Here is a 19,378-nt window from a genome sequence, read left to right on the forward strand (position 1 = left end):
CATAGACAAAGACACACATAGGCTGTTCACATCTTCATTCTCGTAAAGGGGGAGGAGGGGGTCTAGATATATATATTATTATATAGTTTTTAACGTTGATATTTAGATTTTTGATTGAGCTAACCTTTTACCATTTATTTTCTGAAGACCATCTGGAGGATTTCTTTTTTCTTTGGCATTTGTACAATGACCTATGCTCATAAATTCATAGCATAATAAGTCATGTTTGCCAAAACAGGTGGTTCATTCTGTGAAAACAATGTTGGGTCAACCGACTTTAAGTAGGTTTAATCTCTATACGTACCGTACTATACAAGACAGATTTCTTTTACCTGTCAGTCAGATTTTTTCACATATACATCAACTTCATGTTATTTCAACAGACCTGCTTTGACCTCATTCGCAGACATGTGGCTCTTAAAACCTTATCCATCAGATTAATTGGAGCAGTAGTAGACAGCTCCACAATGTGAACCTGCATAAATTTATGACTATAAGCCACAGTGAGGCTATTTAAAATGGGGAAAAGTATGTGTCAGCATGGTGTGGCATAAATGACATTAAAAACAGTGATAGTATATGATTTTGTTATAAAAAATATGAACATGTCTATGTATAAGACTGACTGTTAAGATATGGGCTTCAAGGGTGATATTTAATATTTTTCCTATTCTCAACAAAACCAACATTACTAGATCCTGCTAACACGTATTGTCTGTGTATCCCAATCTTAAAACCCCCATTATTGTCCAAAAACTAGTAAAAACACATCAGTGAGTCACATTGCCCTGGTTGACATGTTCCTATTACATACATGTAAATACTCACTAGGTCACTAAATGTGTATTAATGCACAGCTGAAAGTAGTCCCCAGCATAAACAATGTTTACTCATTTTTGTGTAGCGTTTGCTAAAAACTACAGTGCCCACCTGTTTTGGGAAATGCAGACCTGCCGAGCTGTAAGCATTTTACGTAGTAGACATGCATTTTGACATCAAAGTACGCTGGTATGTGTTCTTACTTTAAGGTAGCAAAAAGAGGCCAGTTGTCTTGTTTTCCACCTAAGTAATGGATAAAAAATGTCGCTAAGCCAATCAAGACATTCAGCTGGCATGACTGTTTCTTCTACCAATAAAAAAATGATGGTTTTACCTCATACAATAGTTTTTAATGTCAGTTATGCCACACTGTGTGGAGCTAGAAGTTACTGTAGGAAGCCTCCCAAATTGGTAAAGCCCATGTATTTCTATTTCACCTGTCATGCTCTCAGACATGCCCGTTTGCTTGTGAGATTATATTGACTAGAAAGTCCAATTTCTTTTGAACGAAATGAGCTGTAGCACTCACAGGTTTGATATACATTTGACTGACAAAACAGGTGTTCTAACCACAAACACTTGTGATTTAATAGCGCTAACATTAGCTAACAGCATAGCTAACGGGTTGTCGGTAACTTCAGGGCTACATAACATGTTGCTGTCTTTTCAACAGCTTAATTGCCGACACAGGTGTTTTCATTATTTTAACTTTACTAGTGTTTATTAACCAGCTCCAAAATATTCATTTCACCATATCCACAAAATAGTCTGTTTAGGCTGGTTCGGGTTTTACAGATACATTGTCAACATCTTTTCAAATTAGCTGAAAATCATATTTTCAAAAATCAAATTGGCTTAAAGTGTGATTATTGTGGAAGTGTAAACAATAGAAACTATATAAATGCAGCAGTAGTGGTAGGTTAGTGTGTAGCCCAAGTGAAATTGTGTTCCATGGTAAGCTATGTTTAGGCAGGTGAAAGACAAATGGACAAAGAGGGTTAAATGACCACAAACAGTGTAGGCATCTGCAGATATTTTTGTAAACAATCTGTTAATGGTATCAAGGTTTTTCCTATGAGTGCATCCCTCACTTCTTTGTCGGTTTGACCACTGTATGTATGCAAATTGTGTACAATAATTCATTGTGTGAACAGCAATGATTCGCATCTGACGCATCTAGGTCGCTGAAGTGGTACTCAAAAAATTTGTCAAGGGTTGGCAGGTCTGGAAATGGCTTAGCCTTAAAAAAAAAAAAAAAGTATGTAATCCTGACCTGTTTTTAAAGATTTATGTTCTTGGGGATTTGGGATTTGTTAACAATTATAAAAATATAGAATATTGCCTGCCTCATCCTTTAATTGGTTGATAGCACGGCACCTACTGAGTTCCCTGGTGCAATGGAATTCATATTTCCCACTGTTCCCACTGCAAGCAACTTGTTTAGTGCTGTATTATGCCACACAGTGAGTCACATGAGAAGCTCTGACTATATCTAGACAGTGGTTTTCACCTTCAAAGTTCAAATCAGGTATTTCTGTGACTTTTCCTTTGCCTTCATAACTTTATGATTTTGGATTATTGAGCTTGCCCTGTGGCACCGTTTGGCAGCATTTATAAGAATAAAAACAGCTAGAAGGTCAATAAAAAAATCATCAAAATTTAACAAGATGTGCTTTTAAGACATGTAATTGGGCGCATGCCCTTGTCCTTGCCATGTAGTCAAACATTGTAGTGCAGTTTGGATGAGAGACACATGCTAATAAAAGGTGGGTTGATTCAAGCATTTTTCACAGGATTCATTCAAGCTTTTACAGACATGGGTAACAAGAACGATTGACCCTGTATATATTTGAAAAGGGCTGTTAGAGCTGAACAGGGCTGCTTTGTAGATGTGCTGTACATCAGTGAAGGTTCTCTTTTGATTCCACAGGCCTTTTGTCAAAGTTCTTTTGCTGTATGTTTGCTGTCAAAAGCATTGAAAACAGTATTCATCTATTTGATATATAGGTGTCGAAACAGATTAATTTGTCTCAGTCCATTGTCATTTAAATAATATATAAAACAGGCCCTTCTTTACATAATATCTGACTCTATTCATCACCAAATCATATTTTAAAGGCTGTGTGACTACATTGGCATATTCACCAGTGTATTAGTTAGACTATGTAGGTAACCTGTGTGTTTGATTAAGTAAGAGCACTAGAGAGCGAGATGTAAAGTGTGACTGTTGAGTTAGCTCTTCCATTCATCTCCATGTTAACTTAATGAGCTGTGGCTGCTTTTACTTCCAGACCACCTCAATGGACATCTTTCTAGTGAACACACACAGACTTTCTTTCACGCTGACAAATTCTCCCTAAACAGTCTCATTCACAAACATGCATTTACCTACTAGTTTTCAGTATACATATGCATAGCTACATACACTGAAACACACACACACAGAAGTGCACACGAATGAATGGACCTCCTGCATTCTAATCAATCAGATTAATTGGAAGTGCCTGGCCATGGATTGAGGAATTTTTCATCCCCCCAAGCACTGCTCTTGCTTTTATCCTCTATCTGCAGTTTCTGTTTACGTTGAGGAGGAGGTAACATGCAGAGAGCAGTGTATTGAAAAATAGCATGAAGTAATGTTTGTTTAGTTTTAGTAATGGAAGAAAAATTTCACCCTTGGATACAGATGCAGTTAATCTATGGTTTTCCAAGCTTTTTTGTGATGTTTATAATATTTTTTTCCCTCTACCCAATTCCCTTGAACCTGCCTCATCTACTCCTTGTGTAGTCACTGCACCAAGGTTGCATTTATGTTGGTGTCTATATGGCTATAGTTTGTAGTGCTGTTGACTTGTATTGCATTATATAAAAAGCTGTTTCTAAGGTTTTTTTCCACCTCCATAAAGTTTAATAAAGGTAGGATTTATTGCAAAGCTATTGTGTTTGAGTGCATTAGATGTGTATATACCTCATAAACCGGCAACTCAGTGCATGTATAAGCTTAGATGAGAGTAGTAAAGGCCCATTTTAAATGAATGCTTTACCAGAGTGTAAAAGAGAACCTGCGAAACATCTGCCAAGTTCCATTTTCACAATTTTCAACAGACAAGTCAAACCTTTTTACAGGCTACCATAGTACTTCACAACAATGCAAGTCATTGAGCACCCAAGTCACTCTCCTCAGTTTGATATGCATGCATTTCTCAAAGCCAAATGCCATTAAGAATTCTCTGTCTGCAAGCTGAAGCGTAAGATGTTTCTATGCTTGTGTGTTTGTGTTTCTCCAAATTAATTTACTGTCAGTGTTAGACGAGCAAGTGCCCTAACCCTTGTGCTAGTGATTTTTACCTTTACATAACCAGGAATTTAACATTTTATGCAACAGCAGGGCCAGCACTCTAACCGCAGATGTCAGTGACTGACTGAGTCGCTGAGTGATGAAGTTACACCATTGTTCGGCCGGCTGAGTGTTGGAGTTTCTCCTTTGGGTGTTGCTCTTTCAAAATGAATTGGCGCGAACAGTTTTCTATTACGTCCTCAGGGGGCGTTTACAACTGTTCCACTCATTGACTGCAGCTCATTCAAGTTTCGTCGCACGTTAAGAGTGTCCTACAGCCGAGCCAGCAGATACCCTACCTCAGTCTGCACCTGGACTCCCACGCCATGATTGCACAACTGTTGGAGGAGTGTGTGATACGTTACTTCAGTGCACTTAAGCAACAGATATTACTGGGGCCACTACAGAAAATTGCGGATGAACATTTAATATCCGGGAATTCACATTATAGACGCTACCACTGACGATCACTGTAACACATTGGCCACAATTTGGTACATTGACCACACACAGTCCAGCCATATACTAGGTTTTGACCTAGTCTTGTTTTTTTCTATTCTGCTTTCTTTGAATAGAGATTCCTCATGACTCCACTGAGTTGCACTTGCAGTGGCATTTGTAGTTATTAGGAATGCAAGAAGCAATCTCTCACCAACCTCCAAACAAAGTGCAGAACAATCAGAAGAAACTTTTTTCATTGCGCTAATGAAGAAGCCCAGGTTACTTAGTCAATAAAAAAACATCATGATAAGAAAAACCCAGTTAGTGCAGAACAACAGGTTTGTGTTGAAGACAAAAGTATCTGTTTCAGGCTCGAGTCTTTTGTCGTCTTTATGTCTGCTTTCAAGTGCAAAAAATCTTCATTTCTCTCCACTGAAGCAAGAAAAAGCTGTCCACCCTTTACTCCTCCTCCTTTGTCATCTTCTATTCATCTTTCCGTCCTCATTCCTGTCTGATAGGAAGACGAAATGAACACTGGGGCAGTCAAGTGGAAAAACAGACCCTAGATGTGCCGTAAACCTAGACACTAATAATAAGTGGGGATTCAACAATGTGAAACACACTGAAAGACTTCCTTCCTCTCGCTCTCCATCTATTTGTCTCATTTCCACAAGACTTCCTCCTTGTCTCTCTTTGTCTATCTCTCTGCCCCTCCCGCATCACACAGATAGATGGCAGTCAAATTAGGCCACTGACTTATCAAAGAAGCTTGCTCATATAGAGTTCGAGGTCTAAACATTGTACTGTTCAGTACCATCGTCAGTGGGATACATACTGCCTCTGCTTTAAAGGAGCTGTGTGGCCTCAGCACCAACTGTAACAGTGCTCTGTACATTGATGTGTCTTATTGGTTGGCCAGTTATAACACATTTATAGACAAAAAGTCAGAGTCAATATCACGGATGTTGGTATTCTGGTGGACATAACAATTAAATTCCCTCCCTAACCTGTAACTCATTCTAAGCTAAACTCTACCCTCAACCTTTAACACAAGAACAACCCTAAGAAGTAGTAAGAACTGAATAAAACAACCTCACATAAGCAAGTATAAGCAAGAACACACTGTTGTGCACATAAACACACATATATACCCAGACATATGCATGGTATTACAAAGACAACTATTCGGGGTCAAATTGTGCACAAACTTCACAGTTTTATATTTACTAGTGCAGCAGGGAAAACAAAAGAAACGTCACCAGTAAACTCAAAGAATTTCACCTCTTAATTTATGGGCTGTAATTTTCACTGTAAAAAATACAACCTTGTTTAAACATCTTCTCTCTAATGCTAATAAAAGCATCCTATCTGAATGAGGTTGTGGCTTCATCTTCTATTGTACTTGTCAAAAATATGGTACACAAATATTTGTATGTTGTCAATAAGTAATTGAAAACATAAAAGACAATATGTCGCTCATGCACCAACTGTGCTCATATTATAAATCCAGTACTCTTCACCCAGATGTCTTACTTTCTGTATCACAGATTTTATTAGCATCATTCAACGGAGCATCCTCATCCTTTAGTGAATTACTCGCCAGCTGCGTCTTCAGTCCCTGCATAAAACATCAAAGTTTAAAGGCTCAAAGGTCACCGTATGAAGGGATAAATTGGTAATATGTCAATAACTGAGGTTAGAACATGTTTGTGTTGTTTTCTGGAATAAAACAGATCTTTAGAGATTTGTTTGACAACAGTGTACCATACCTGTTTTGCTCATTGATAGATTTGGAAACAGCATTAATGCAGGATAGATGTATTAGAAGAGAACTGTACAACAGTGGCAAGTTTAGCCGTGTGAGTCTCAATTTAGAGGTTGGGCAGTGAACATACGTTACTACGATCTTGTGTGTGTGTGTGTGTGTGTGAGTGTTCCTGTAGGGTTAGATTGACCTCCCTGCCCACTCAGTGAAAAGGTAGCACCTCTTTACACCTACGCACTAGATGGAAGAATTCTTTATGACTCACAACACATGGGCACAGTCACACACATGCATGCACTCTTAAAATGATTTGCACACACACGCAAATGACATATTCTTGCTCATACATTTGACAGAACTATGCAGGGGTGCATCAAACACACACAAAAGCATCTTGCTGCTCCCGTACTGCAATGAAGACATATCATTAGAGGACAAATTACCGGCCAGTCTGTTCTGGTTCTCCTGTGTTTATCATGATAAAGCAAAAGATATGATTAAGCTGGGAACAGGATGCCATTTTGGCTCTGAGTCCAAAAACCAAGGTCCACATTTGCCTTTAATTGGGACAGTCATTGTACTCAAAAGATAAAGAGATGGGAGGCATCATTTTAAGGTTTTTAAGCCAGTTTCTTTTTTGGGATGGTACAGGATGGATCTTATGGTCTTTACTTTTTCTGTAACTTTATGAACAATGAAAACATTTGTCATAAGAGCTTATGATTTATTTTTATTAGTGATTTTACAAACCCTTACTTTTCTTCATTCATTGTTTCCACTGGATATCTCCTACAATCCTGTTCTTCATCATTCATAGCTCAGCCCTCCGTTCCCTCACTTTCTTCTCTTGTTTCTTCAATTTGGACCTACACTGAGGATGTAACCTTTTGTCGATTTTAAACTAATATGTCTGTCTGTCTCCCTTTTCCACAGAGTTATATTCATGGAAGCAGTCAGGCTCAGTTTGTGGCCGAGTCTCACATCATCCTTCTCCTGAGTATCCTTTCACCGATGTGTTTGTGTGTGTATGTTTCATGTGTTGACATAAATTGAAACATGATTCTGCAAAATCATCCTGAGCAATTTAACACTATGAAATGTACAACAGCTCATCTTTGCAGCAAATTTCTTCAGTTCTTCTCACCACAATTGCACCTCCACTTTGTTACACACAACACCAAGGAAGCCACCTTTTTATGTGTCTGGAGCAGCGTTCAAGTTTGTTTGTCTGCTACATTTATTTTCTCAACACCAAAGGCTTTGTCATCTGTGTGCAGTCTCCATAGGGAGGCTGCCTGCTGGACTGAACAAACAGACAATACAAAGACAAGTGATTGTCCTCTTTTAACTTCACCTCCTTGCCTGATTTGCTCCAAATTCAACCCCTAATGATAGGCTGTGTCTGTGTGTGTGTTTACTCGTGTACTTGTTTGGCAGGCTAGATGTTTCTGTTTGTGTTTGTCTACTTCTCTGTCTGCTTGTGTACTCGTGTGTACTTGGACTGCTGTGTTGTATGTGTGTGGGTAATGATACCGTTCAATCCTAGCTGTTGTACTCATCCCCATGGGAAATAGCAGGTCCAAGGTCGCACCTGCTGCAGAGCAATATTTGTTTGTCCACGCACAGTTTATTTTTTATTTTCTGCCCATCTGATTACATCTAAATGAAACACACACACACACACACCTGCTGAAATGCAAACACACCTACTCTTGTTGTCTGTGCAGGTGGTGTAAACACATTTTATGACGGTCATTGATGCAGTTTAATTCCTTAATGCGCACGCGCACGCACGCACACACAGGTACCAAATGCAGTTGCATAACCAATCATTTTAGAAGAGACAGAAACACAGATATACTATATGGATATATGTATTTTTCTCAAATTCCCACACGGTCATATAGACAGACAGATGCAGCCCTGACTTCTCTCCATGTTTGATTGGCATATATTGGCCTATATATTTCAAAGTGGGAGGCCAAGGAAAACAGGATTTGAGCTTTCAGCACCCAACCTCTCAGACTTCTTGTTTTGGTAATGGAAACCTTAGCTAATCCTGTTAAATATTGTACCTTTATCTTATATATGCTAGTGTGACTTTAATATCAATCAGTCAAGCAGGAAAAACGTCAATAAGGTGGTCTGTTTAACCTGCTACACCCATTCCTTGTGCTCTGTTGCTGCAGACAGGTGTGAGATCCCTGCAGGACCTGGAAAACTCCACTTTTGTAGTTAGAATACAGTCCATTTCAGTACAGTCTTATTCTACAGTGTACACTGATAGGTCTCTATTTGTCATCATGACTGTATTATCACAAAGCTTTCTACAACCGCCCCAAACTGCTGCCTTCAATAGTTCAGTTCTATTGCTGTGTGTGGAGAGTGTTTGCGTCACACCGGCATATCATGTCTTTTACCATATCATCAAGAGGATGCCTCAATTTCTTCTCTGTATCTACTCATGTGAAAGCCTTTGTTTGTGCACCCCATCAGGTTTTCTTCAGTTATATGGATCAGTATGCAGAGCACACTGAAGAAAAGAATCTGTAATTAGGTCTTATGCCACATGAGGCTGTGCTTTGCAGTGATTTCAGTACAGCTCAGGTGTTTAATGGAGCAACCCCGGATTCTGTAAAATAGAGATGTTCAAAATATATATAGTGCCAGATTTACCAAGAAAATGGTGTTGCGCAAATGTTTCCTTTTACACAGCCTGTTCAAGATGATGGGAATGCTGTGCCTTTATTCCGCCTTGCTGTTCTTTATGAAAGTGACAGACACGGTGGGGGGGCAGAATTGCTCCATCGATAAGCCAGCTACGGAGGTAGTCACAGAGCTGGATCGACGTCTGTGTAAAAGGGACAGCTGGCATGGTGGGGCAGGGAGCTGACACTTTTGTGTTACACGTCACACCTCTGAATCCGGAACACCGGCATGCTATGTTAAAGCACACATGGGGGCAGCATTATGCCGGCTTTATTTGGTTCAGTATAAAAAAGCAAAGACAGCTTAATGATAGATCTTCTTTATTGCTATAATGCATGATCTCTGTATAAAAGAGCCTATTGAGTTTGCAGCCACAAAGCTTATTTTTTTGCCAGCACTGCCGGCTCATTAGGCCACAGTCAGACCGAAAAGAGCAGTGCATGAAAAAACGCAGCCCTCCCATTCATCTGAATGGGGGCAGTGCATTCTTGCAGCGGGGTGCCACCGCACACAGCTCGGCAAAAAAACGAAGCAGCCATCCAGCAAAAAGTTGAGCCAGGCTCAACTTTTGCCACAACACAAGCCAATTTTATCCAGCAAGCACTGCGTTGGCCAGTCACATACATGCGAGTGTATATTCCCGGTGGATTACTTTGTAACATGAACGCCGTATGCAACTGTTTACCTTATGAGCATCACAACAATAGATAACACAGTTGCCGCCGTGTTAACTTTCCAGAGTTGTAAAATCCCGTCTGTGAGTATTATAGACCGCCTTACAGTGTTTTGGCTCCTGCTAAGTCTTTTCTGTAACTCCAACTCGATTTCTTGGATCATATTTCATTGTCTCACCTGTACCTCAGACAACACGCCCTGAACACCGCAGCCCCTTGTACTGTTTTTGGTCTGAATGTGGCCTTAGTACACCAGCTACATCAGAAAACAACTGTCCAGTCGGAGAAGAGTATGTAAATTACATGCTCAATGCAACACACACACACAGAACTGCCAATTCATGAGAGGCCAGAGACTACAGACTACTTTGTATCCCTATGTGTGAACACACCGTAAGACAGCAGCTCATTATGCGATCAGCTCCTTTACTCCGCCTGGTACAGCTCTCCAGTGGCATTCTGTGCGTGAAGGAACTCAGAAACTCAGTAGGTGCAGTTCAGCAGTGGGATTTCTGTGACATCACCAGGTTCAGATGACAAAGAATAAATAACATACTACCAGATGATTTATCAGAGATAAACTGATAAGGTATTATACAATCATAAAAGAAAGAAACATTTAGTTGCAGCTTGCAGTGATTTGACAGTTCATTGATGGTCAAGTTTGATGAATACAAACCAAAACTCCCCGTTCACCAGCCTTTTCATTTTCATGATGGTAATCAGACACCGAGCTCATTAATAATAGCCTAATTGCCTCATTTGTTTCTAAGAGGCAGTTTTTAGTTATACACAAGACTATTTAACCCACTACAACCTTCCTCCTTTAAATCCCATTTGCACTTGGTCTTCAAAGGTCTTCTACAGATGCAATGACCATAACTGTTTTATAGCATCACATTTAATGCATTTCCTTCTGTAAACAAACTGTACCTATTCTTTATTCAATGATTTAAACAGTTTGTGTTTAAAAGAAATAATGTGCTAACTTCAATCACTGTGTGTGCCTTTGTCAGTCTGTTTGTAGTTGACTTGACATCACCATAATGTGAGGGCTTTTACAAAAAATCATAGAATTGGGAATCCATTGTGGCGTTTTGCTTACAAGGCTAAGGTAACAGCACAGCAGATTTATTTCAATAATTTAAAAAACAGTTTGTTGGTTTTGTGTTGCCATATGAGCCTTTATCCTTGCTTTTCACAACAACAAAAAAGCACAGAACTGCTTGTGATTCATTCAACATATTTTCTCATTTTTAAAATGCTTAGGTCCCTCTCTATTTTCCTATCAGCAAAGTCTCTTGTGTTTTAACTGTAGTCTTCTTTTACAGCATATAATTTAATTGCAATAAACCATTAACTGCGGCCCTCAAAATCAACAGTTTAATTAGCTCGTCTCTGACGCAGTCTCAACAAAACATGAGCTTAAAAATTTTTTTTAGGGCTATTGTACATGTTCATGTTATTCTGTCAACACCCTATACATATTTGACCAGTAACTGTACATGTGACCAATGTTCCTGCAAATATACTTGAGTGCTTCTTATATAAGAAGACACCTCTGTGCAATATCACTAAAATGTTAAATGATTCAAAATTGTATCATCTTACAATAATTGTAGTATTTTTAGTGTGAAGTGTAGGGTATTTGATCTTATTTGTAATTAAAAACAAAAAGGTTAGATAGACTAAACTGAAAATACAGGCCTCAGTGCAACAAAAGTGATTATACCTGTGACCTCCAATTAAGACTAATTGCCTGAACAAGGTTATAAAAGAACCTGTGAACTTTCTCAGTTTTGGCCTGGATGTGTCTCATGCAACATGGCTCCACATGGTAAAGAAACCATATTGTGAGACTTCATAAAGATGGGAGAGGGTACAAGATCATCAGTAGGCTACTGGACAGAAGCCAGAGCACAGTTGCAGCAGTGGTTAGGAGGTACAGGAGGACCCATAATACCAATAACACAAGGTGCAGTGGCTGTTCTCAAAAAATAACGGCATGCACAATTTGCTTTTTACAAAACCTTGCATTGAAAAACAGACGGGCAAATACTTCTGACTTGGCACAAGTATTATCTGTGGAAACTGGTGTTTCAGTGACTGCTCAGACAGTGTGAAGGACATTGCAGGAAGTTACCCTCTACAGATGACACTCAAAAAACAGCACAAAACTGCAAGATTAAACTCTGCCAAAGAACATGAAAAAGCCTGATGAATACTGGTGGCACATTCTTTGGTCAGATGAAATCAAATTAAATTGGTTTGTATCAGATGGGGTCCAGCATGTTTGGCTTGGACCTGGCCAGGAATACCGCAGTGACTGCACAGTGCCGACTGTGAAACATGGAGGTGGGAGTGTGCTGATGTTGGGCTGCATGAGTGCGATAGATGTAGGGGAGATGACATTTATAGACGCTACTATGAATCAAGTTTGTATACCCAAATACTGAATGAAATGATGTCTCAAAAATGTTGGCAGGAGAGGAATTTTCCAACTTGACAATGATCTCAAACACACAAAAAATCACATAAGAGTTTTTAAAGAAGTAAAAAGTGAAAACCATGACCTGGCAAGTATGTCCCTGGACCTGAATCCAATAAAAACACCTTTAGGCTATTTTAAAGAGGAAGGTAGAGCAACAAAACCCCTCCAGCAAAGAGCTGAACAGAATTATCTGTGAAGAATGACAGAACATCTCCCACAGATTTGGGCAAGACTGATATCATCCATGTCCAGCAGGATCAAATCTGTTATCAAAAACAAAGGCGGGCATACAAAATACTATAAAATAAAATAATGGAGTCTCACTAATGAAGGGTGTGCTGACTTCTGTTGCAGTTCTTTCTTAAATATGGATCTTTCATTATAGTTAATTAGTCAAACATTCTGTTTTTCAAATGAATTGGCTTAATTCTTCTTGGGTATTGTCTAAAAACAAATACAATTGTATTACATGGACAGGATTTGTAATTAATTAACATGTTAATGATCTGTAAGTGCATACGTGTGTGTCCAGCAGTTCTTCTGGGGCAGTGTGTACTTCCAGCTTCTCCCTCTCCTGTATTGCGAGTGTGTTGTTTCCTTGACAACCTTGTCCCAGATGCTGCAATCACCATGGGGATGGTGCTGCTGAATGAGGCTGCCACCTCCAAGGGAGACGTTGGCAAGAGGAGAAGTAAGTAGAGAAGATTGTTTTCTACATTTGTTCTTCTTATTGTCCTTTTTCTTTCCTTTTTCAAACTCAATTCCCCAATTTTGGAGTGTTCCAGGTGTCAGGAGGTATAAACAAGGTGTATGTTTTTATTCATGCTGGGTGGCATAGTGGTTAGAGCCGCCTTGTAGCGAGCAGGTAAGTGGTTTATCCTTGCAACAGCCAAAGTCATTTTGTCATAATCAATGTTTTAGGAAGTAACACTGGTGAAGGAGAGGTTTTATTTTTTTGTAGCACAAACAAAAATCCTGTAAAATGTCAATTTTTATAAGATGTACAGTTGAAATCATAACTGAAAAAAAATGTTTGAATAAGTTACTCACATACATTCACACAGATATTGTTCAGCTCTAAATTTGTTAACTAATCCAAATTTCTTATGGTCACAGGCAAGTAAATTTAGGTCTTAATAAATTCTTCTGGTTCCTATTTACAGTTTGACATTTACAGTCAGGAAATCCTCTGTTTTACTTACCCCAAGCGCCAGGAGGATTCCCTTTCTTTAAGATTGGACTTACACTCTCTAACTTCATAAGAGGTTAATTTTTCTTGCTACCATTCACTATCACTGGAAAATAACATTTCATTGCTTGGCTTTCCAACCACTCCAGGCTACGCTGTGTAGGAATAACACTACACTTGAAATCAATATTAAGCACTAGTAAAGTTAATAGGGGCACTTCCTCTATTGGTTAATTAATTAACAGTAAATTAATAATGAATTAATTACTTAGGAGGAAAATAATTCAATTAAATTACTCAGTCTTATATCTGAAAGTCATGAACTCTGAATACAGTGACCTCCATCTCTGTTGTAAAGAAACAGACAAAAACAACGACTTGGCAATAAGTCAAGATATTTATTGAACTACCAAGGGATAGGGATGAAAGGGAAACACTAAGCATATGTACATAAATACAAGTAAAATGGGTGAATGGATGGATGCATGACTGAATAAGTAAATTATGAATTAACAAATGAATGTTTTCAAAAACGAGTCAAAAATGCAATGAGGGGCCAAGACTCTAACAGCCAATAAAAATGTAATTTTTGCATAGCTCTTGCATCAACTCTGAGACAGAAGCATGGTACATGGTTTTCCTACTGTTTCCGTGGTGATGAGGGCTTGATCATGAGGCGAACTTCCCAGAAAGTGCCAAGCACGGTGAAGCAGACTCGGTGATCTTCGGGTCACCAGAGTGACAGCCAGATGAGAACCACTGCAGCAGGTTGAGTGAAGCATTTTGGTTCACTGGTTCTCAGGAGGTTGAATCCAGTCTCAGACTAGCTGAGGCCACACAGCAAACACACAGCAGGGTTTTGTGTTCTGGTCTTGTGTTCAGTGGCAGGCTGCAGAGTTTGGATGCTGGAGCTCTAACTAACCTAAAGAGTCCTTGGAAAAGCTTTTAAAAAGTTAAACTAAACAATAAAAATAGGAGATTAGAAGAAATAATATATTAAAATGACAAACAGCATGCAATGGCTAATGGTACTTGGCCTTTGGTTTTTAGGTGTCTTTCAGTCTTTCTTCTTAGGGAGAGTCTCTTCTCTGGAGCTCTCAGGGAAAAATGAAAAAGCCAATGGCCGAAATGCAACACGGCTGGCAAGGCTTAGAGGAAAAAAACAAACAGAAGACATCACAGCAGCGGACAGCAAGCAAGCAAAACAAAAAAGAAGCCAAGCCAGACAGAGTTGTAAACTTTTATAGTCTAGGAGGCGTGTTTTGGAAGAAATAAGTGAGTGAACCCCTCTATTATCAATTAATTTCTTTGTGTGAGGAGACAACTGACCTTCAAATAAAAGGGAGATGATTTTATTTCCTATCAACTATCTGAAAATTACGTGCTTGCAAATTGGATATTCACTCATTTCTGTCATCAATGCCGATGTCATCAACACATCATGAAAACCAGTGAGATTAACCAAATAAAATACAGAATAAAACCCAAAACCTGTGGCTTCTCCCAAAATTTACAATCCAGGTTGGGGCAGTCTGTGTCTGAAAAGAAAAACAAAGACGTTAATTTCCAAAACTGTCCGTTTTCCTCCTGTGGCTGCTGGAGGAAAGTACAGGTTTTTAGTCTTGTTCATGTCTCCTTGACATCCTTATGCCTTCAGGTCAGAGGTCATTAGGTCCATGTGTGTGTGCTCCTTAACCTACACACACAGACTTTTAGGCCAAAAGGAATCATAATGTTTTCAAAGAATTAAACTTTTCTTCTGTTTCTGGGCTCGTTGTCCTACAGCTGAATAAGACAAATGTCTTTTGAGCTTCCTCTCATGTTTTGTGCTTACTAGCCTATGTTTTGTCAGAATACATGTTCTATTGCTTGATCATAGTTTGCATCTTGACATTGGTACAGTAGGCACAGTGAAAGATGAGTTAAAGACACATGGTAGCATGTTACAAAATGTAATCTTGGGGGTTTTTTTGAGTACACAAGCTTTTCAAAAATCATATATGTTTTATTTGTTTGAATTGTTGGGTCTCTGTAAATTAAAGAGTACGGTCTAGACCGTAGACTGTATAAAAATATGGATGTAGTTACCGTGGGTTACCCGTTGGTTTCTGAGGAGCGGTTTTGAAGCTCAAAGTGAGCCGCTCTGGCCGTCGCCATCTTGGCAGTACGTGACTCTGCCTAACTCCCAGCCAATCAGAAATGGGCAAAGAGGCGGGCCGAATGGCTGAAACAAGCCACCTAGCGGCTGGCGGACCTGTCTCTCAAAGCAGCCATGTCTTTCATTATGCATAACTTTACGGCTTAATAAAATTTAAACGGGTGAGTTAAAAAAAAATTCACCCCCTGTACAGTTGTCATAAAAGGGGAAATTAGCTACAGAGACCAAAACCGTTTTTTGTACCAGGCTGTAAACATGTTTATTTCTGCTGTAAATTTGGGCATTTTAACATGGGGGTCTATGGGGAATAACTCGCGTTTGGAGCCCCAAGTGGCCATTCAAGGAACTGCAGTTTTTGGCACTTCCGCATTGGCTTCATTTTACAGTCCCAGAGGTTGCTGCTTGGTCTAGACCTGCTCTATGTGAAAAGTGCTGTGAGATAACTTCTGTTGTGATTCAGCTCTACATAAGTAAAATTGACTTGACTTGACTTTCTACCAAAAAATATTTTATATAAAACCTGTTCACCATGTGGATAATGACAATTTATTTTGATTTTTTTTTTTTCTCAAATATCATTTTTCTGTGCTATGTGGAGCAAAAACACAATTCCATTCACCCCCATTGTAGTTGAATGACAGCAGAAATTTCAATGGTGGACATCTTTAAATTTACCAGCAGCAAATGGAAAAAATGTTGTTGGCAGATTTCAGAGAACAGATCCTTTCACAATAAATAAAAAGTTTAAACTCGCCAAAAGAAACGTGTCCTTAAACTTTAAATAATTGTGAGTTCAATCTCAACCAGCTCAAGATCAGCAGCTTTGAGGAAGACACTCCTGCCAAGCTGATTGTGCTGCATGGTACCCTTGTTGATGTCCACAATCTAAATCTAGATATGAACTGGAAGAACTATATTGATGAGCATATATATGTGTAGAGAAGTGGATGATAGACTAATGCACACACACACACACACACACACATATCATTGCAGCACTTTCATTAGTGTGATGTGTATTTGCATAACTGTCAATTAGTTGGAGCGTCTCTGAAGATGAAAAGCACTTGTTTTGCTCTCCAGTTAATCACTGAGGTGACCCCTCACCTCCCCCATAACTGCTTCTGAATACACAACTATATTATTAAGATAGGCCAGATGAATGGTTGATTAAGTTTGGCATGCAAAGATCCCTTTTCTTTATTTCATCCATGAAATACCCTTAAATGTACTTGAGCTGTGGTTGATGAACGTTGACAAGCAGGTAGATTTTTTGTGACTTTATCGAAATAAACCCGATTTGGCTGAACAAGAAAATGATTCAGTTCGCTTGTAATTAATCAACTTAATTTTGAGACAGTTAAAAGTTAGTTATCGTACACTCTCCCATGTGTGTGTTTAAAGTCCCTCAAAATGCTGCTTTTTTTGATAGACCTAGTATTTTTATTTTCACATTCATATAAGAGCCAAAGTTGTTCTTATTTGACACAAATACCATTTGTTGAGGCGGCAAAATTAGTTGTATTTGAACAAAAGGGGAAATAGGCATTACAATCCTGTTTTTGTTTTTATTACACTTCTAATTTTAGGTTATTAAAATGTTAAAATAGATGTTCTTCAATAACCTATTTTGTGAAGGAGAGTTTCTACACTGGGCCTCGAACCCGGATCTCCCAGATCATGGGTGACTGCTCTGACCACTCAACCAAAGCTCTGCTCCGTCAGACACACAGACCTGCAGCTATTTATACATCCTTGAAACACAGGGACAGACAGCAGAGCAAATCAGAGCACAGAGACAGAGACAGCAATCTAACCAAATCCCTGCTGTGTGCTGTTATTTGACATGTCCTTTTTTTCTTCCCGAAAACAAATCATTTTTAAAATATTTGTACAAAATAATTATTCATTAAAAACCCACTATTTGTGCTTTTCTGAATACTGGATTCAGATTTGGCTCCACCTCCAATGTGTTTTAATTCAGCTGAGGATCATCTTTTTTTCCCATGTCATCCCCCTTTTTCTCCATGTTTTCTGTCACCCTGTACTGTTGCCTGTCCAATAAACAGCGAGGATGCAAAAACAAAGGCAAAAAATCCTAAGAATTGCTCAAATTGCACTCACGATCTATTTGAATTTAACATCTGATTTGAGATGATACATAATTTCTATGTATGCACCCAAATATTTTTCAATTTGCCAGTGAATGAGCACTTAAAGGTACAGTTCAGTGGTGGCCAGCCAACCTCAGACAATCAATAAACCAAATTTTTGTTATGCCTGAAATAAAAATAGGCTAAATACAGTATATAACAAAACTGAGTACACCACTGTGCAATATCACTAAAAAGTATTTATAATTAAAAACAAATAGGTTAAATAGACTAAATTGAAAATACAGGCCTCAAAGTACAACCTCAGTGCAACAAAAGTGATTACACCTGTGACTTCCAATTAAGACTAATTGCCTGAACAAGGTTATAAAAGAACCTGTGAACACAACAACTTTCTCAATTTGGCCTGGATGTGTCATGCAACATGGCTCCACATGGTAAGGAATTGCCTGAACAAGTAAGAAACCAAATTGTGATGGAAGATGGGAGAGGGTACAAGATCATCAGTAGGCTACTGGACAGAAGCCAGAGCACAGTTGCAGCAGTGGTTAGGAGGTACAGGAGGACCCATAATACCAATAACACAAGGTGCGGTGGCCGTCCTCGAAAAATGACTTGGCACTGACTTCTGACTTGGCATGAGGATTATCTGTGGAAATTTGTGTTTCAGTGACTGCTCAGACAGTGCGCAGGACTTTGCATGAAGTCAGCCTCTACAGACGAAGTCCAAAAAGAAAACCATTGCTCACAAAATGGCACAAAACTGCAAGATTAAACTCTGCCAAAGAACATGAAAAGAAGCCTGATGAATACTGGTGGCACATTCTTTGGTCAGATGAAACAAAAATAAATTGGTTTGGATCAGATGGGGTCCAGCATGTTTGGCTTGGACCTGGCCAGGAATACCACAGCGACTGCACAGTGCTGACTGTGAAACATGGAGGTGGGAGTGTGCTGATGTGGGGCTGCATGAGTGCAATAGATGTAGGGGAGATGACATTTATAGACGGCACTATGAATCAAGTTTGTATACCCAAATACTGAATGAAAAGATAAGTGGTATTCTCAAGAAGGTTGGTGGGACAGAAATTTTACCAACATGACAATGATCCCAAACACACTGCAAAAATCACATTGAAGTTTTTAAAGAAGAAAAAAAGAAAAAAGTGAAAATTATGACCTTAATGTCCCCAGACCTGAATCCAATAATACACCTTTAGAGTATTTTAAAGAGGAAGGTAGAGAAACAAAACCCCTCCAGCAAAGAGCAGCTGAAAATAATTATCTGTGAAGAATGACAGAACATCTCCCACAGATTTTGGCAAGAATTGTATCATCCATGTCCAGCAGGATCCAATCTGTCATCAGTAATACAAAGTATTTAAAAAATAAAAGAATAGAGTCTCACTAATAAAGGGTGTGCTGACTTCTGTTGCAGTTCGTTCTTAAATATGGATCTTTCATCATAGTTTAATTAGTCAAACATTCTGTTTTTTCAAGTGAATTGGCTTAATTCTTCTTGTCTAAAAACAAATAAAACTGCACTTAATGGAAATGATTTTTAATTACTAAACATTTTAGTGATATTGACAAGGGATGTACTCAGTTCTGTCACATACTGTATTAATGAAGTAAAGAAAATCAAATCAAAAAATGGAAGGCAGCACTTCAACTCAGCAAC

The 19,378-nt window shown here is 38.9% G+C and overlaps 1 protein-coding gene across 1 annotated transcript in view; it reads left to right on the forward strand.

The window, feature by feature from the left end:
• tusc3 (tumor suppressor candidate 3) overlaps positions 1–19,378 on the forward strand; it is a 90,157-nt gene that overhangs the window by 60,595 nt on the left and 10,184 nt on the right. The window contains exons 7-8 of the mRNA XM_067582445.1: positions 7,296–7,359; positions 12,853–12,927. Coding sequence (XP_067438546.1) covers positions 7,296–7,359; positions 12,853–12,927 — 139 coding nt within the window. The remainder of the gene's footprint in view (positions 1–7,295; positions 7,360–12,852; positions 12,928–19,378) is intronic.

Source organism: Thunnus thynnus, chromosome 3 (genome assembly GCF_963924715.1).
Source record: "Thunnus thynnus chromosome 3, fThuThy2.1, whole genome shotgun sequence".
Classification (NCBI taxonomy): Eukaryota; Metazoa; Chordata; class Actinopteri; order Scombriformes; family Scombridae; genus Thunnus; species Thunnus thynnus.